The 20612-nt window shown below is 50.0% G+C and overlaps 1 protein-coding gene across 4 annotated transcripts in view; it reads left to right on the top strand.

The window, feature by feature from the left end:
• UPF2 (UPF2 regulator of nonsense mediated mRNA decay) overlaps positions 1 to 20612 on the top strand; it is a 376291-nt gene that overhangs the window by 214292 nt on the left and 141387 nt on the right. For all 4 annotated transcript variants that reach the window (XM_063926873.1, XM_063926875.1, XM_063926874.1 and 1 more), the window contains exon 11: positions 9599 to 9712. In XM_063926873.1, the coding sequence (XP_063782943.1) occupies positions 9599 to 9712 (114 nt within the window). The remainder of the gene's footprint in view (positions 1 to 9598; positions 9713 to 20612) is intronic.

Raw genomic sequence — 20612 nt, 5'->3', positions numbered from 1 at the left:
ACTGTTGCACTTTAGGGACTAAGATTTAGGATTTAACAGGTTAACGCAAGTCTCACTTTGTCACCATACTTATAATTGTATCGGAAGAGTCATTTGCTAACAGCCCAAGTTCGTTCCTGTGTTGTTCTGAGCGGTTTTGTGGGGAAAAAATTGTCAGTTAAGATGTATGTTAAATGAGTAATGAAGTGTTGCTTTTTGTTCTTTCTTAAGGTGCATACACACGGAGCGATATAACTGAGCGATTTTGACTATATAGTCAAAATCGCTCAGAAAGTTAGTGCAGATCGCTCCGTGTGTACACAGCCAGCGATAGCGATGCGCGTCCCCGCTAGGTCGCTATCGCTGGGAAAAATAGTCAGTGCAGGCAAGTCAATTTTGGCTATGTCGCTGCAAAAGTTAGTCAAAATCGCTAACACTTTAAGAGGCCAGCGATTTTTCCCAGCGATAGCGATGTGCAGGCGGCGGTGGTGCGGGCGGCGGCGGGTTGTGGCGGCGGGTTGTGGCGGCGGTGCGGGCGGCGGCGGGTGGCGGTGTGGGCGACGGCGGGTTGCGGCGGCGGTGGGTTGCGGTGGCGGTGCGGGCGGCAGCGGGTTGCGGCAGCGGTGCGGTCGGGGGAAATTTACCTTTCTATTGCAGAGTTTGGCAGCGGAGCGGTACCAGTTTAAAAAATGGCGCCTCAGCGTCATTTTTGAAATTCAAGATGGCCACCGCGAGCCAATCACGGCTCGCCGCGTCATCGCCCCGCCCCCTCCCGCTGACTTATATAAGTCAGCGCGAGGCAGCGGCTGTCAGTCCGACGGCGGAGGAGGAGCGGAGAAGAGCTCCTGAAGACGCCGTGGAAGTCCTGGATGGGCGGCGGCTATGCAAAAGAGCTTAGCAGCCGCCGCCCACCAGGTGAAGACGCCGGAGCAAGACCCCAGAAGCCCTGGGGAGGTGGCGCCCCCCCCTGGTGAAGACGCCGGAAGCCCTGGGAAGGCGGCGGCCATGCAAAAGAGCTTAAAGGCCGCCGCCCCCAGGTGAAGACCCAGTTTAATAAAGGATTTTTAAAAGAATGTGTTTTTTTTTAAATATTTTCTTTACAGGTGGACTACAGGTGCCAGCGGGCCCTTTATGTCCGGGCATGCTGGCACTTGTGGTTCTCCAAGTGCCAACATGCTGGGGCAGGCTTGCTGGGACCTGTAGGCCTCCTGTAAAGAACAATATTACTATTGAAAGGCTATCAGCCTCCCATCCACCGGGCCACGGATGGGGGGGACAGCCTCGGGCTTCACCCCTGGCCCTTGGGTGGCTGGAGGGGGGGACCCCTTGATTTAAGGGGTCCTCACTCCTCCAGTGTACCCCGGCCAGGGGTGACTAGTTGGGGGGGTAATGGCACGGCCGCAGGGACCAATATAAAAGTGTCCCCCGGCTGTGGCATTATCTCCCTGGCTAGTGGAGCCCGGTGCTGGTTTGGAAAATACGGGGGACCCCTATGTCTTTTGTCCCCCGTATTTTTTAAACCAGGACCGGACGCAGAGCCCGGTGCTGGTTGTCTAAATATGGGGGAACCCTACTCATTTTTTCCTCTGTATTTTAACAACCAGGACTGGCTCAAAGAGCCCGAGGCTGGTTTTACATAGGAGGGGGGACCCCACGCAAAATTTTTTTTTTTTAACAATTTTCTTTATTCACACCAAGAAAGACTGATAGGACAACAGCATGTGGTACAGAAAGCAATGGCAAAATAAAATGTATACAACAGTCTTCAAGGCGAGAGTTTTCCAATTATTTTAAATATAATTAACATATAAGCATAATATCTCCTCGAGACAGGAGCGTATCATGGGGGAAATGGGAACCACAGAAGGTAACGTGGAGGTAAGGAGGGGGGACAGCAAGACAGAAAAGAAAGAGAGGAGAAGGGGAGAGAGGGGACAACAAATCCGTTCTAGGCGACAATGTGTGTACGATATCAGGACTGTCTGCATTACTTAAAGGTAATATAGTCATTTCACATACATTGGGCATACCTGTATAACATGAGGCAGTTCAGAGATAGTCCGGTCCCATTATTTCGACGCGGCGTCCGGAGAGAGGGCCCGGGTGCGACCCACTCGGGGGACAATGAGATGGGGCCAAAGGCCGGGATTGAATCCTAAGTAGGGGGGGATCGCGTATTTAACCAGGGACCCCAGACCAATTCGAATTTGAGGGGGCAGTCATGCAGGTAATAGGTGATTTTTTCCATGTTGGCTACAAACCATATATGGTTGTTCAGGGCAGGGATCGTGGGCGGAGCGGTGTTTTTCCAATTTTTAGCAATCAAGGATTTAGCCGCTACTAGTATGTGGGAAAATAATTTATTCAGTAGGGGGTCTAGATCTGGGTGTGGCCGGGCCAGTAGGAACATCCAAGGGTCCAATGTAAGCTTAAGCCCTGCTAGGGAGTTTAATATGTCGAGCACTCTCCTCCAGTAGTTAAGGATACGTGGGCAGGTCCACCAAATATGGAGGAGAGTACCCCGTAGGCCGCATCCCCGCCAACACATCGGGGTGGCCGAAGGAAACATCCGCGATAATTTGTCAGGGGTATAATACCACCTGTAGTATAATATATAGGAAGTCTCCTTGAGTCGGGTCGAGATTGAGCTTTTAGCAATTCCCTCTCGAACCTCCTCCCAACATGTTTCGTCGGGGGGGGGGCCCAGGTCCCTCTCCCACTCCCGCTCGTGGCGGGTCTGCGGCCCGGAGGAGATCTCACCCAACAGGTTATATATTTTTGAGATTAGGCCTCTGCTTATGGGTTTTGCAAGACATAAAGACTCATATGGTGTGAGGTCCCGCTGGGCGTCGGCCTGAGGTAGGGATAGAAGGAAGTGACGTAGTTGGAAGTATTCAAAGAAGGGAGGGGCCAGTGAGGGAAATTTTGACTTAATGACATCTAATGACATCCATTGGCCTTGAAGGGATAGGTCGTGTACCACCAGGATCTGGGCATTAAACCAGGATGTAAATGTGCGGGGAGAAGTCCCGGCGGGGAAGTCTGGGTTATCCCAGAGGGGTGTAAGAGGGGAGTGTGGGGAAGATAGGCAGTATTTCGTAATAGATTTGTGCCAAGTAGATAAGTGAAATTTAAGGGAAGGTGATATGTCTCTAAGGGCCAGTTGGTGTGGTTTGCCCAGGCCCCATAGCGAAGCCAGTGAGCGGAATCCCATAGATAGTGCGGCGAGATCAACCCAGGCGATACAGCCACGGGGTGCAAATGAAGCCACCATTTGACTAAGATGGCTGGCCAAGTAGTAAAGTTTGATATCTGGGAATCTTCGCCCACCCGCAGTGCGGGGAAGTCGAAGTACATTAAAGGCAATCCGAGAGGGTTTGTCATTCCAGACAAACCTCACAAATGAGGCCTGGGCATCCCTGAGGACCCTCTCCGGGACCTTCACAGGCAGAGTCTGAAAAAGATATAAAAGTTGTGGCATAGCTGTCATTTTAAGGGCAATTATCCTACCCAGCCAGGATATGATGTGCGTCCTCCATTTTACCAAATCTGCTTTGATCTTGTTCAGTATCCGTGGAAAATTTTCAGAGTATAGGGAATTATAGTGGGAGGTAATATAGACTCCTAAGTATTTGATCTTTTTGGTTTGCCAACGTAAGTCAAAGGAGGATTGTAGAGATCGTCTAGTGTCTCCAGGGACATGAAGCAGCATGGCTTCTGATTTAGAGTAGTTTATTTTATATCCCGAGAGGGAACCATATTCCTCCACAATCCTGTATAGGGCGGGTAGGGAAGACTGCGGCTGGGTCAGAGATAGGAGGACATCGTCGGCAAAAAGGGAGATTTTGGACTCCTGTGGGCCCACCCGGACTCCCCGAACACTGTCTGATTTCCTAATCATAGCTGCTAGTGGCTCAATGACCATGGCAAACATCAGGGGCGAAAGAGGACAACCCTGTCTAGTTCCATTAGTCAGTGGGAAGGGGGGGGACAGTATCCCGTTGGTAAGAACTTTTGCTATCGGAGAGGAATAGAGTGCTGAGATCCCAGTCAGAAATTTCGCCGATATCCCAAATGCCTGAAGAGTCTGCAGTAAGAACGGCCAAGAGATGCGATCGAACGCCTTCTCAGCGTCGAGGGAGAGGATAATAGATGGGGTTTGTCTGATATTTAGTAGGTGAATAGTGTCGATCGCTTTTCTAGTGTTGTCTCTGGCCTGGCGTCCTGGTATGAATCCCACTTGGTCATAATGAATCAATTCAGGTAACACCCCGTTAAGGCGGGTGGCCAGGATCTTTGCATATATTTTGATATCAAGATTCAGTAGGGATATAGGGCGGTAGCTAGCGCAATTTCGTGGGTCTCTACCCTCCTTATGTATAACTATAACTCTGGCCTCCAGCATGGTACTTGGTAGTGGGGCTCCCTGTAGGACTGCATTAAACAGTACCCGTAAATGGGGGACCAACAGGGGGGCAAATTTTTTGTAATATGAGCCCGTAAAGCCGTCAGGGCCTGGGGCTTTAGAAGATTTAAGGTTTCTCAGGACGGCTGTTATTTCCTCCTCCGTGATATCTCTATTCAAATCTGCCGCATCGGTGGCAGATAGTTGGGGGAGGTCAGCTTGTCGGAGAAAATCTGAGATTAACACATCAGGGGGGTTGGGACTTGGGGTCTTGGGGTTTAAGTTATATAGTTTGGTATAATAGTCTCGAAATTCCCTGTTTATACCTCCTGGGTCATATGTAAGTACTCCAGAGTCGGACTTTATCGCTAAGATATTGTTACGAGAGGTTTGTGCTCTAAGGCGAGATGCTAGGATTCTATCGGCTTTGTCACCTCTCTCGTAGAAGGTCTGGTTAAGCCTCTGAAGAGTCTTCGCCGTGCGTTCCGACAGAGAAAGTGACATTGCATTCCTAGCCTCTAGCAGGAGCTCCAGGTTAGAAGTGGTGGGGGACAGTTTGTGTTGTCGTTCAAGGGTCTGGAGTCTCGTGGAGAGGGAAAGGAAGCTAAGCTTCTGGGATTTTTTAAACCTAGCCGTCTGGCTTATTAGATGGCCTCGTAGGACAGCTTTGTGTGCTTCCCAGAGGGTAGTCGGGGATATCTCCGGGACATCGTTGAGAAGGAAGTATTCGGTCAGGCAGTCTTTAATTTGAGAGATGACTTCACAGTTATGTAAGATGGAGTCATTCAAACGCCAGGAAACAGGAGGGGGTCGTGGGGTAATGGATTGGAGTACGGCAGTGATCGGGCAATGGTCCGACCATACCATGGGGAGGATACCAGCGGATTTCAGTTTTGGGGATATATCCCGGCTGAGTAGGATCATGTCTATTCTAGAGTACGTTTTATGTACCGGGGAATAGAAGGTGTAGTCCCTAGTCAAAGGTTCAGATATCCTAAAGGAATCAAATAGCAAGTGGGTTTTTAAAAGGTCTAGTAAGGCAAGGGATGCGAACGACGGGCGGGAGTGGTGAGGGGGCCCAGGCCTTGGAGGGGATGATCTATCTATAGAGGCATCTAGCACCTCATTAAAATCCCCAGCCATGATAACTTCTCCACGGCCGAGGCTAGTTAGTTGCGCGCTGATTTTCCTGAAAAATGCAGCTTGGTTTTGGTTTGGTGCATATATGTTAATTAGGGTGCATAGGGTATCATTCAGCTTCCCCACTAGGATAAGCCATCTACCTGTTTTATCTGCATGACTGTCCAGCAGCTCAAACGTTAGATGGGCAGCTATCAAGATGGAAACCCCCCTCTTCTTCTGTGTGGCATCGCATGCGTGAAACGTAAGTGGGTAAGCTTTGGATTTTAGGGCGGGGTGTAGGGATTTCTTAAAATGTGTTTCCTGAAGGAAGACTAAATCTCCTTTGGACTGCTTAAGGGAGAGAAATAGTTTAGTGCGTTTCTGGGGGCTATTCAAACCTTTAACGTTGTGCGAGTAGACTTTAAGAGCCATGTCCGGCCGGGTCTCGAAACGCTTCATCTCCTCCCTCCGGACACCGCATCCCTACAGAGAACCGGAACAAAAAGATTGCGAATGTATGCAGATTCTGATTGGTAATTGTGCATGGACGGACAAAAGGGAAGAAAAAGCCTAGATACCGAGATGGTGATAGAAACAGGGAGGACAAAACGAGGGAAAGACAGGGAAGAGAGGGGGGTTGGAGACCAGAAAAAACGGCATCTGGCCATATGTGCCGGTCAAGGGGAAACCATAGGGGGTCACTAAGTGACAACGACCGGGCAAGGGTATAAGACCCAAGTGTGGGGACGCGGCCTGGCCGAGCCAGACGCATCAAAGGTTGTGGGCACTCATCTCAGTGCCCCGAGTCTGGGAATCTACGTTTAGAAGGATATATGCATAAATATCTACGCCCCATCTCCACCCTCCCCTGGGTTGTCTAGCCATGTACTACCGGCCAGATTAAGTTGTCATACCTAGATGGCATTGTAATTGTTACGGGGGGGTGGAACCCTGTTAGGGCGGAAGCAGAAAAAAAACACATTTGGGAGAGACAGACATAGAGATAAACAATATAGAAAAGGAGAATAAGGCAACTTTTAGACTAGGCTGTCCTCATGGGTCTCGGCCAACCGAGGCGGACTTCCGAGTTGAGGGGACCCGCGTCCAATCACGATTCAGGGAGCGTCTCGGGGTATCGGACGATTCTGCGTGGGGAGCCTCGTTTGTCCGCATCGGGGATTCGGGCATATTCAGAGACGAGGTAACGCCTAGGTTGCGTAGGAGATCTTTGGCTTCGGCTAGGTCTCTAGTCGAGTGGAGGCGGTTGTGGTGCCACACAAGAATGCGGAAGGGGAATCCCCATCTATATCTAAAGCCCTTATCACGGAGAGCCAGAGTGATAGGACGAAATTCCTTTCTTTTAATTAGCGTGCTGGGAGCAATGTCCTGGAATATTTGAAGGGAGTGACCCAGAAAGTCCAGCTTAGAGAGTTTTCTAGTCTCCCGGAGCAAGTCCTCTTTAGCCGAGTAGTAGTGGCAGCGAAGAATAACGTCTCTTGGTTGAGCTTGGTCCTGAGAGCGGGGACGAAGTGCTCTGTGGGCTCTATCTAGCAGAAATTGATCTTCCGGCGTTGAGGGCAAGAGATGAACGAACAATTTCTTAAGGAAGCCGGGAAGGGATGTCATATCAATTTCTTCGGGGATCCCCCTAATGCGGAGATTATTCCGGCGCGCCCGATTATCCTGGTCTTCCTGGTGTTCCTGGATTAGGCGCATCTCTTGTCTCATAGTATGGATATCATCTTCCACCCCCTGCTGAAAGGTGACCACTTCGTCCATTTTGGACTCCAAGTGGTCTGTTCTGTCCCCAAGGTCTGTGATGTCGGCTTTAAGAGATGTGATAGCGGTGTGTACCTCCGCCTGGATCGCCTGTACAGACCACCTTGTCTCCTTAATTTCACAGAAAAGTAGGTGGAGATCCTTCCGGGTCAGAGGAGAATGGTCGGAGTCCTCCGAGTCTGAGGCGTCGAGATGCGGCGTGGTCTCTTGGTCTGATTTTTTGGTATTTGCATAGGCAAATTTCTTCAGGTTCGGGGTCGCCGCTGCTGCTTGTTGCTTTTTGTTGCCTTTAGACATAATGAGGTTGCGCGTGTATGGACTGGTTAAAGAGAATTACTGCATCGGAGTGTTTAAGATAGTGGAGACGGAGCAGCTGCTATTTTATAACATAGATGATCCCGAGACTCAGGGCATGGTCCAATGGGTCACATTATGAGATATAGGCTACTCAGCCTGTAGTTGGGAGCAGATATGCGGGCCGCCAGCAGGTGGAGCTCCAGGATCACATATCATGAGGGAAGCAGAGCAATGTAAAATGGTGGATAGTGGGTCACTCTGCCCTGATTAAGTGTCCGGCTCCGGGGGTTCCTAGTGGGCTTTTTTGTGGAATGCCCGATTAGGTTGGGCTGCTCTGGTACATATGAGGTAGGGGGTAGTGGGGTTATGGCGGGCCAGGGCCTGCGGGCCCAGCGGATAACCGCTTCTATGTCTGGCAGGCAGAGATATTTATAAATTTATATATTGGGGGGCACACTTCCAGGATCCACAGGGGTGGGATCCTGCCTGCGGTCCAGCCGCCACACAGGTTCCCCTAGTCTCACCTCCAGGTCCCGCCGGCCGCGTCCGCACCCGGTCTCCCCTGCCAAGATGGCCGCCAGCATCCGGCTCGATTCCTCCAGGTCCCTGGATGGTGCTTCTCGTTCCCTCCAGGTAGAGTAGGCCACTCCAATACCGAGGGGCAGGGCCGCCGCCGCCGCCCGCTGCACGCTGCAAGGGTCCGCCGCCAACCTCCGGCGGATCGCGACACTCGTCCCGGCACACACAGGGCTCGCCGCAGGCAGCCGCCCGCGCCCCGTCTCCTTCGTTGTCGGAAACCCACGGGGCCCCACAGCCGCGGAGATCACAAGAGGGTCTGCAGAGGGTGTAGCTGGGTCCCGCTTGTCTTCTGTGTGTTCCGCCGCACTCCTCCACACCGATCGGGGCTTCCTCCAAACTTTAGCCCCCGGCCTCCGCCCGACACCTAGGCCCCAACCCGCAAGGAGGCAGGAGGCCTCCTCCGGCTCCGGGACTCGGCGATATGGGAGCAGGGGGGACCTTGTAAGGCTGTAGGATCGTGCTGGGGATAAATGCAGGCTAAATTAAGGGCTATATCTGGCTTTTATCGGCTCTGGTGCCTGGAGCTGGTCCTAAGCACGTCTTTCCAGCTCAGCTGCCCGGCCACGCCCCCCCGCAAATTTTTTTTTTAACTTTCAGCTATTTAAATACCAGCCACCCTGTAAAATCGTCCTATATATGACACTCATCCCCTTATTTAAATGAGATAGTCAAAATCTCCCATAGCCAAAATCTCCCATAGCCAAAATCTCTTGCATAGTTAGACAAAATCTCTGGTAAAGTTAGTCATAATCTCCTACTGCCAGTTCAAGGGAAAAGTTAGTCAAAATCTCTCATAGCCAAAATCTCTCCGTGTGTATGCACCTTTAGGCTTTTTTTTTATAGTTACTGCTATTGTTCCTTTTTGTTATGAGTTAAGCTTTATGCAATCACATTTAGGGGTCAGTTCAGTGAGCCGCGAGAGGAGCGAATTACTGTGGCAATGGTCTGTAAATGCTGCCAACTGCCCCTCGCAGCGCGATCTCATCCTGGACTCTAATTTTTGTGCTCAGCCCTGTGGGTCTGCAAACAAAAATCAGCGAATCCGGAGTGCAGCATATAGCCGCACGGACTCGTGGGTGCAAGTTAATTAAATCGACCTTGTAGTGCCTCTTACATTTTGTATGTGTTAAAATATTTCTCCACAGGTTGACCTCGGGTTAACTTAAACTAAAATTCCTCTGAGCCAGCAACATATCTTATTTTTCAAATGTAGCTTGTACCTACTGAGATGCATAGAGAACAGCAGGAATCTATTTAACTAAGTAGTGGTAGGTACTGTTTCAGGATGTACTGCACACAGATCGTACACACAGTACTGTTAAGTTTTACAATTTTTACATTTTGTGTGAAAAGACATAATTATTGAATTGCCTATAAGATTGTGAGTTTTCAAAAAATAATAGCAGTAATCCTACAAAACCTACTGCACATTTTTAGGTGAGAAAGAAGGATCAGATCAACATTGAAACCAAGAACAAGACTGTGAGATTCATTGGAGAACTTGCCAAGTTTAAAATGTTTAGCCGAACAGACACTCTGCATTGTTTAAAGGTTTGTATTATACTATATTTATTTAGTTTTATTTGTTTATATGGGGGTATGTATAATTGTTTGTACATTTTGTATGTATATCTGAAATTAAGGTCTGTCCAGTCTGACATGCGCAGTGGGAGCGCATTTCGCCTCCCTTCCATTGGTTCCCACTGCTGCAAGCAACATGACAGACCTTAGCTAGAACAGATGGAGGACCCGTTGAAAACAGGGCAAGTATACAGCCGTGTATGGTAATGGTGGGGTCAGTGTTCGGTTTGGAATGGAGTGGCAGGCGTACCAAGGTGACTCGGGATATATGGCTCCAATTTAGTAGTCTGTGTGTGTATCCAGTAACATATATATAGAGATGATCTTCGCCTAGTTTAAGTGTTAATCCTGCGGCAATATAAGTACTATTTAACAATTTGGAAAGAATGCTTTTGGGTTCTGTTATGTCAATTAAATCATATTTAAAAATGTTAGATCCATGTTCCTAAAATAATGGCACATCACAAGAATGTGCTTGAACAAAAAAAAAGTCTCTTATGGTAAATGTGCAACAAATTTTAAGACACTGGTATTTAAACTTTCTCTAACGTCCTAAGTGGATGCTGGGGACTCCGTAAGGACCATGGGGGATAGCGGCTCCGCAGGAGACTGGGCACAAAAGTAAAGCTTTAGAACTACCTGGTGTGCACTGGCTCCTCCCCCTATGACCCTCCTCCAAGCCTCAGTTAGATTTTTGTGCCCGAACGAGAAGGGTGCACACTAGGTGGCTCTCCTGAGCTGCTTAGTGAAAAGTTTAGTTTAGGTTTTTTATTTTCAGTGAGACCTGCTGGCAACAGGCTCACTGCATCGAGGGACTAAGGGGAGAAGAAGCGAACTCACCTGCGTGCAGAGTGGATTGGGCTTCTTAGGCTACTGGACATTAGCTCCAGAGGGACGATCACAGGCCCAGCCATGGACGGTCCCAGAGCCGCGCCGCCGTCCCCCTTAAAGAGCGAGAAGTCAGAAGAGGTCCGGAAAATCGGCGGCAGAAGACGTCCTGTCTTCAACAAGGTAGCGCACAGCACTGCAGCTGTGCGCCATTGCTCTCAGCACACTTCACACTCCGGTCACTGAGGGTGCAGGGCGCTAGGGGGGGGCGCCCTGAGACGCAATAAAAACACCTTGGATGGCAAAAAATGCATCACATATAGCTCCTGGGCTATATGGATGCATTTAACCCCTGCCAGAATACATAGAAAAACGGGAGATAGGCTCCGCCCCCTTATCGGCGGCCTTATCTCCTCAGCACACTGGCGCCATTTTCCCTCACAGCTCCGTTGGAGGGAAGCTCCCTGGCTCTCCCCTGCAGTCACTACACTACAGAAAGGGTTAAAAAAGAGAGGGGGCACTAATTACGCGCAGTATTAAATAAAACAGCAGCTATAAGGGGAAAAACACTTATATAAGGTTATCCCTGTATATATATAGCGCTCTGGTGTGTGCTGGCAAACTCTCCCTCTGTCTCCCCAAAGGGCTAGTGGGGTCCTGTCCTCTATCAGAGCATTCCCTGTGTGTGTGCTGTGTGTCGGTACGTTTGTGTCGACATGTATGAGGAGAAAAATGATGTGGAGACGGAGCAGATTGCCTGTAATAGTGATGTCACCCCCTAGGGGGTCGACACCTAAGTGGATGAACTGTTGGAAGGAATTACGTGACAGTGTCAGCTCTGTATAAAAGACAGTGGTTGACATGAGACAGCCGGCTACTCAGCTTGTGCCTGTCCAGACGTCTCATAGGCCGTCAGGGGCTCTAAAGCGCCCGTTACCTCAGATGGCAGATATAGACGCCGACACGGATACTGACTCCAGTGTCGACGGTGAAGAGACAAATGTGACTTCCAGTAGGGCCACACGTTACATGATTGAGGCAATGAAAAATGTTTTACACATTTCTGATAATACGAGTACCACCAAAAAAAGGGGTATTATGTTCGGTGAGGAAAAACTACCTGTAGTTTTCCTGAATCTGAGAAATTAAATGAGGTGTGTGATGATGCGTGGGTTTCCCCCGATAACAACTGATAATTTCTAAAATGTTATTGGCATTATATCCTTTCCCGCCAGAGGTTAGGGTGCGTTGGGAAACACCCCCTAGGGTGGATAAAGCGCTCACACGCTTGTAAGGGCTCTACCCTCTCCTGAGATGGCCGCCCTTAAGGATCCTGCTGATAGAAAGCAGGAGGGTATCCTGAAATGTATTTACACACATACTGGTGTTATACTGCGACCAGCAATCGCCTCAGCCTGGATGTGCAGTGCTGGGTTGGCGTGGTCGGATTCCCTGACTGAAAATATTGATACCCTAGATAGGGACAGTATATTTTTGCCTATAGAGCATTTAAAAGATGCATTTCTATATATGCGTGATGCACAGCGGAATATTTGCCGACTGGCATCAAGTCTAAGTGCGTTGTCCATTTCTACCAGTAGAGGGTTATGGACACGACAGTGGTCAGGTGATGCGAAGGAGTTATTTGGGGTCGGTCTTTCAGACCTGGTGGCCACGGCAACAGCTGGGAAATCCACGTTTGTACCCCAGGTCGCCTCTCAACATGAGAAGACGCCGTATTATCAGGCGCAGTCTTTTCGTGAACAAGCGGGCAAAAGGTTCCTCATTTCTGCCCCGTGACAGAGGGAGAGGAAAAAGGCTGCAGAAATCAGCCAGTTCCCAGGAACAGAAACCCTCTCCCGCCTCTGCCAAGCCCTCAGTATGACGCTGGGGCTTTACAAGCAGAATCAGGCACGGTGGGGGGCCCGTCTCAATGAATTTCAGCGCGCAGTGGGCTCACTCGCAAGTAGACCCCTGGATCCTTCAGGTGATATCTCAGGGGTACAAATTGGAATTCGAGAAGTCTCCCCCTCGCCGTTTCCTAAAGTCGGCTTTACCGATGTCTCCTTCTGACAGGGAGACAGTTTTGGAAGCCATTCACAAGCTGTATTCCCAGCAGGTGATAATCAAGGTACCCCTCCTGCAACAGGGAACGGGGTATTATTCCACACTGTTGTGGTACCGAAGCCGGACGGCTCGGTGAGACCGATTCTAAATCTAAAATCTTTGAACACTTACATACAGAGGTTCAAATTCAAGATTGAGTCACTCAGAGCAGTGATTGCGAACCTGGAAGAAGGGGACTACATGATGTCTCGGGACATCAAGGATGCTTACCTTCATGTCCAAATTTACCCTTCTCACCAAGGGTACCTCAGGTTTATGGTACAGAACTGTCACTATCAGTTCAGACACTGCCGTATGGATGGTCCACGGCACCCCGGGTCTTTACCAAGGTAATGGCCGAAATGATGATATTCCTTCGAAGGAAGGGAATTTTAGTTATCCCTTACTTGGACGATTCCCTGATAAGGGTAAGATCCAGGGAACAGTTGGAGGTCGGTGTAGCACTATCTCAGGTAGTGTTGCGGCAGCACGATTGGATTCTCAATATTCCAAAATCGCAGCTGGTTCCGACGACTCGTCTTCTGTTCCTAGGGATGATCCTGGACACAGTCCAGAAAAAGGTGTTTCTCCCGGAGGAGAAAGCCAGGGAGTTATCCGAGCTAGTCAGGAACCTCCTAAAACCGAGCCAAGTCTCAGTGCATCAATGCACAAGGGTTCTGGGTAAAATGGTGGCTTCCTACGAAGCAATCCCATTCGGCAGATTCCACGCAAGAACTTTCCAGTGGGACCTGCTGGACAAATGGTCCGGGTCGCATCTTCAGATGCATCAGCGGATAACCCTGTCACCAAGAACAAGGGTGTCCCTCCTGTGGTGGTTGCAGAGTGCTCATCTTCTAGAGGGCCGCAGATTCGGCATTCAGGACTGGGTCCTGGTGACCACGGATGCCAGCCTGCGAGGCTGGGGAGCAGTCACACAGGGAAGGAATTTCCAGGGCTTATGGTCAAGCCTGGAGACATCACTTCACATTAATATCCTGAAGCTAAGGGCCATTTACAAGGCTCTAAGCTTAGCAAGACCTCTGCTTCAAGGTCAGCCGGTGTTGATCCAGTCGGACAACATCACGGCAGTCACCCACGTAAACAGACAGGGTGGCACAAGAAGCAGGAGGGCAATGGCAGAAGCTGCAAGGATTCTTCGCTGGGCGGAAAATCATGTGATAGCACTGTCAGCAATTCCGGGAGTGGACAACTGGGAAGCAGACTTCCTCAGCAGACACGACCTCCACCCGGGAGAGTGGGGACTTCACCCAAAAGTCTTCCACATGATTATAAACCGTTGGGAAAAACTCGACAGGTATTGCGCCAGGTCAAGGGACCCTCAGGCAATAGCTGTAGACGCTCTGGTAACACCGTGGGTGTACCAGTCAGTGTATGTGTTCCCTCATCTGCCTCTCATACCCAAGGTACTGAGATTGATAAGATGGAGAGGAGTAAGCACTATATTCGTGGCTCCGGATTGGCCAAGAAGGACTTGGTAACCGGAACTTCAAGAGATGCTCACGGAGGATCCGTGGCCTCTACCTCTAAGAAGGGACCTGCTCCAGCAAGGACCCTGTCTGTTCCAAGACTTACCGCGGCTGCGTTTGACGGCATGGCGGTTGAACGCCGGATCCTGAAGGAAAAAAGGCATTCCGGATGAAGTCATCCCTATCCTGATCAAAGCCAGGAAGGATGTAACCGCAAAACATTATCACCGCATTGGGCGAAAATATGTTGCGTGGTGCGAGGCCAGTAAGGCCCGACGGAGGAAATTCAACTGGGTCGATTCCTACATTTCCTGCAAACAGGAGTGTCTATGGGCTTGATATTGGGGTCCATTAAGGTTCAAATTTCGGCCCTGTCAATTTTCTTCCAAAAAGAACTAGCTTCAGTCCCTGAAGTTCAGACGTTGTAAAAGGGGTACTGCATGTACAGCCTCCTTTTGTGCCTCCAGTGGCACCTTTGGGATCTCAATGTAGTTTTTGGGTTCCAAAAAGTCACATTGGTTTGAACCACTTAAATCTGTGGAGTTAAAATATCTCACATGGAAAGTGGTCATGCTGTTGGCCCTGGCCTGGGCCAGGCGCGTGTCAGAATTGGCGGCTTTATCCTGTAAAAGCCTTATCTGATTTTCCATTCGGACAGGGCGGAATTGAGGACTCGTCCTCAGTTTCTCCCTAAGGTGGTTTCAGCGTTTCACCTGAACCAACCTATTGTGGTGCCTGCGGCTACTAGGGACTTGGAGGACTCCAAGTTGCTAGACGTTGTCAGGGCCCTGAAAATATATGTTTCCAGGACGGCTGGAGTCAGAAAATCTGACTCGCTGTTTATCCTGTATGCACCCAACAAGCTGGGTGCTCCTGCTTCTAAGCAGACTATTGCTCGTTGGATTTGTAGTACAATTCAGCTTGCACATTCTGTGGCAGGCCTGCCACAGCCAAAAATCTGTAAATGCCCACTCCACAAGGAAGATGGGCTCATCTTGGGCGGCTGCCCGAGGGGTCTCGGCTTTACAACTTTGCCGAGCAGCTACTTGGTCAGGAGCAAATACGTTTGTAAAATTCTACAAATTTGATACCCTGGCTGAGGAGGACCTGGAGTTCTCTCATTTGGTGCTGCAGAGTCATCCGCACTCTCCCGCCCGTTTGGGAGCTTTGGTATAATCCCCATGGTCCTTACGGAGTCCCCAGCATCCACTTAGGACGTTAGAGAAAATAAGAATTTACTTACCGATAATTCTATTTCTCGTAGTCCGTAGTGGATGCTGGGCGCCCATCCCAAGTGCGGATTGTCTGCAATACTGGTACATAGTTATTGTTACCAAAAAATCGGGTTATTGCTGTAGTGAGCCATCTTTTCTAGAGGCTCCTCTGTTATCATGCTGTTAACTGGGTTTAGATCACGAGTTGTACGGTGTGATTGGTGTGGCTGGTATGAGTCTTACCCGGGATTCAAAATCCTTCCTTATTGTGTACGCTCGTCCGGGCACAGTATCCTAACTGAGGCTTGGAGGAGGGTCATAGGGGGAGGAGCCAGTGCACACCAGGTAGTCCTAAAGCTTTACTTTTGTGCCCAGTCTCCTGCGGAGCCGCTATCCCCCATGGTCCTTACGGAGTCCCCAGCATCCACTACGGACTACGAGAAATAGAATTATCGGTAAGTAAATTCTTATTTTTTCCCCTTGTCACACATGAAGTGGTTCTCAGGGGATTCGTTTTCTCTTTATGGCTAAGTTTCGTTGTTTTAGCTTCAGGCTGGAAAGCCAATTTTAAATCATTTGTTTGGCACCGGCCTTAGTGTGTGTGTGTATATAACGTTTATGATGTTCAAGACTGTCAAAAAATATATTTGTTTGTTTTTCTATTCTACAAGGAAATAAAATGCAGCATTCTGTTTACTGTATTTCAATTGCTAGCCTACTTAGGCAGTATATTAAGTACAGAATATGTTGATTTTTTTCTTGTCACTTTCTAGTGTGTAAGTGATTAACTAATACAATCTCCTTTCTGCCAAAACATGACATTCGTCATACCCCTTTGTGGTCCAAGAGTTCAGAAATACATAATGTAATCTTTTGGGGGATAGTGGACCCTGGGAAGATGCAGTGTTTTATAGGACGTTGGCACTTTAAATATTGTCAATATTTTGAGTCACCCTGCTGGAACCTCAGCTAAGGGTGCTTATTAGTATGCTGCTGCTAGAGGAAACAAAGAAGCAGTAAAGGTTCCAATCTGAGTTCCCTCTCACCATCCTGTTCCTGTTGTGTGATGTTTTTCTGGTCCCCTCTTCACTCCTGCACTAATAGGGACCGGGGGTTCTTTCCCATTGGCCAGGTGCAGTAGTACCAGACTATACATTGAGTTAACAGCAATGTGTCTCCTCCTTCCTGGCACAGGTGAAAAGTAACTGAAAAGAAGTCTTGTGGCTGCCTCTGTGTTTGTATATTGCTAAATGTATATCAAATGATCCCATATGTTCCAATGCATTTATACCTTCTCCGATTCACAGAGCCGGGTTGCATCCAGGAATTTGTACACAGGTGCAACCTGGCTTGAGACCCCTTTCAGACTTGTGGCCTGACCCGGCATATTGCCGGGTTGGTGATGTCACCGCTAAAGGAGGTGGCACTTGGAGATGATTATCTCCAAGCACTACCTCCTCCTATGCCGAGAATGGGTGCCGGGTCGCCTTGACTCTGCTTACCCGTTCACACTGCACGCAGCCCATGTCTATTCCGTCTTCAACCCAGGTCGCGACCTGGGATGAAATGCCAGGACACTTGACCCGGGATATTGTTTCTGGACCATTTCAGACTAAGTAAAATCCCGGGTTGATGTGCGTTCACTCCAATAACCCTGGAAATTTATGCTAGTCTGAAAGGGGTATTAGTTGTATCAGCAGGGCCATTGGTGACGCTACTAGAGAACCAGTGCTTATCAAGAGTGTTAAGGTTTTCTACTCCTTAGAATGTATTCTGTAAAAATCGTTCTTGGATAAGGCGCAGAATCATCAGGGCTCTGTTGTAGTTTTGATCCTGGGGAGTCTCCTTCACTGTCAGTCCAGGGTCTGTGTTCCTATCAGAAGCAATGCTTTAGATAAATGCTCTAGAATTAAGAGCAACGCGAAACGTTGTAGTTCTTGTTCACCTTCTTCTGCAGGAAAGGTCTCTACACATTCATTTAGTCATCAGATGTTTTCTTAGCAGGGGTGGAATACTTGAGCAGGCACATTTTGAACCACATAGAGCGGTTCGTACACCCTGAGATATTCAAGCAGATTGGGGAGAGTTGGGTCAGCCAGGTGTCAATATGGTATGTCAGTTGAACAAAAAGGTATAATGCTTCTGCTCAAGAGCCATGTATTCACATGCACATCTTGTCCAGACCATGACTGTTCTGTGTAATTTTCATCTAATTTACCATTTTTCTCTACTAGTAATACTTAGGAGCATTCTCAAAAAGCGAAAACAGTACTGCGTCCAGATGCTGTTAGTACAGTAGCACCATATTGGGCAAAATGGTTTCAGAATATCAGTAGGTTTAAAACGGTGACAGGGCCAGTTAATCTAGGGACTGTTTTACCATCTGAGGCCATCTTGAGACTGTGTGGAAACCACTGTGTAGTGTAGGGGTGGGCAAAATACGTCCCGCAAACCAATACATCCTGGCCCGCTGCCTCCCACCACTAAGTGGCCCGACCGGCTGCTTGTCATTGCGCTACAATAACTTGCAGCCGCCACTGAGTGTGTGGAGAGAACAGGTCACGATGTGCCAGGTGTACTGTAGTAGCTGGACGGACTGAAGGACCTGGCTGGTAGATGTCAGGCATCGAGGGGAGACTCGGAGTTGGGGGTGGAGCCAATGGCAGCACTCAGACCCAGGAGATTTAAATGAAGCTGCACTGTCTGTAGTGGGGGAGCGCTGTCTGCGGCTGTGGATTATCAATGCTACAGTAGGTCTGCCCAGTATGTGGGGCGAGGAGAGGGAGCTGTTAACTATGCCCACTGTGGGAGGGGGGAAGGATCTGCTAACTATGCCCAAGGAGGGAGGGAGGGGGGGAAGAAGTTGATAACTGTGCCCGGGGGGGGAGCTGATAACTGTGCCCAAGGAGAGAGGGAAGGTGGGGGAAGTAGTTGATAACTGTGCCCAAGGAGGGGGGAAGGAGATGGTAACTTTGCCAGAAGGTGGGGGGAAGGAGCTGAAAACTGCCCAAGGAGGGAGGGTGGGGAAAAGGAGCTGAAAACTTTGGAGAGGGAGGGGGAAGGAGCTGATAACTGTGCCCAAGGAGGGAGGAAGGAGATGATAATTGTGCCCAAGGAGGGGGGAAGGAGATGGTAACTGTGCCAGAAGGTGGGGGGAAGGAGCTGAAAACTGTGCCCAAGGAGGGAGGGTGGGGGGAAGGCGCTGAAAACTGTGCCCATGGAGGGAGAGAGGGAGGGGGAAGGAGCTGATAACTTTGCCCAAGGAGGGAGGGGCGGGGGGGGAGCTGATAACTGTGCCCAAGGAGAGCGGGAAGATGGGGGAAGTAGCTGATAACTGTGCCCAAGGAGGGGGGAAGGAGATGGTAACTGTGCCATAAGGTGGGGGGAAGGAGCTGAAAACTGTGCCCAAGGAGGGAGGGAGGGGGAAAGGAGCTGATAACTTTGCCCAAGGAGGGAGGTGGGGGGGGGAGAGCTGATAACTGTGCCCAAGGAGAGAGGGAAGATGGGGGAAGTAGCTGATAACTGTGCCCAAGGAGTGGGGGAGGAGATGGTAACTTTGCCAGAAGGTGGGGGGAAGGAGCTGAAAACTGCCCAAGGAGGGAGGGAGGGGAAAAGGAGCCGAAAACTTTGGAGAGGGAGGTAGAAGGAGCTGATAACTGTGCCCAAGGAGGGAGGGTGCGGGGAAGGAGCTGAAAACTGTGCCGAAGGAGGGATAAAGGAGCTGAAAACTGTGCCCATGGATGGAGAGAGGGAGGGGGAAGGAGCAGATAACTGTGCCCAAGGAGGGAGGGTGCGGGGAAGGAGCTGAAAACTGTGCCGAAGGAGGGATGAAGGAGCTGAAAACTGTGCCCATGGATGGAGAGAGGGAGGGGGAAGGAGCAGATAACTGTGCCCAAGGAGGGAGGGTGCGGGGAAGGAGCTGAAAACTGTGCCGAAGGAGGGATAAAGGAGCTGAAAACTGTGCCCATGGAGGGAGGGTGGGGGGAAGGAGCTGAAAACTGTGCCCAAGGAGGGAGGGAGGGGGAAAGGAGCTGAAAACTGTGCCCATGGATGGAGAGAGGGAGGGGGACGGAGCTGATAACTGTGCCCAAGGAGGGAGGGTGGGGGAAAGGAGCTGAAAACTGTGCCCAAGGAGGGAGGGAGGGGGAAAGGAGCTGAAAACTGTGCCCATGGAGGGAGAGAGGGAGGGGGAAGGTGCTAATAACTGTGCCCAAGGAGGGAGGGTGGGGGGAAGGAGCTGAAAACTGTGCCCATGGAGGGAGAGAGGGAGGGGGAAGGAGCTGATAACTGTGCCCAAGGAGGGAGGGGGGAAGGAGCTGGTAACTGTGCCCATGGAGGGAGGGAGAGGAGCTGGTAACTGTGCCCATGGAAAGAGAGCGATAGGGAGAGGAGCTGCTAATATATACTGGATGCTGTTTCTTTGTTTTCATTAGTTTTTTATTTTATTTTTTAATTACTGGCTTCTGTACTTGAATAAAGGCTCTTCAGTTTCTTTCTTCTTCTTTTTTTTGACATTGCTAGTTATATTTGGCAGCCCCCATTATTATGTGAATAATCTCCTATATATTAGCCCAGATCTGTGATTCAGTGTATAACGCTGGGCGGAGTCACTACGCTAGGCGGAGTCAGTCACATGTCTGGCCTAATATATCTGTGGGTGCTCCCGGGCCTGAGCAACGAGGAGCACCCACGGAACCAGCCACCCAGTAACGCTAGCCACCGCAGCCCCCGCAGTAGTTCGAGGCACGCTGGGGGCTGTGGTAGCGCCTCCGTACATTGCTGTGTTAAAAGAACCATCAAAAATGGCCGCCGCCAAGGAGGAGACAGACGCTAGAGGTCACATTTGACCTCTAGCGCCTGTTTCCTCGGCAGCGGCCAGTTTAAGGTTTTTGTTTTTACACTGCAATGTACGGAAGCGCTTCCACAGCCCCCAGCGCATCTCAAACACCCTCCCATACTTTACTGGGGCTGTACCCAGGAGACTCCTGGCAACGCGCATGAAACCCCTGGCAACGCGAATGAAACCCCTGCCAAAGTGCTGGAGTCCCATGACAACGTGCATGAGACCCCTGACAACAGGCAGGTAATTTAAAAGTAATTAGAAGCCTTACTGTGTAGCATCATTTGTAAGGGGCATTATTGTGTGTGGGGCATAAAATGGGTGTCAGGACCCCCTACACCACCCGCGGCACCCCCGTACCCGCCCCTTCCCCACCCGCAGCACCTACGGAACCC

This window comes from Pseudophryne corroboree, chromosome 6, assembly GCF_028390025.1.
Source record: "Pseudophryne corroboree isolate aPseCor3 chromosome 6, aPseCor3.hap2, whole genome shotgun sequence".
NCBI lineage: Eukaryota > Metazoa > Chordata > Amphibia > Anura > Myobatrachidae > Pseudophryne > Pseudophryne corroboree.
This window is presented reverse-complemented; position numbering and strand designations above follow the sequence as displayed.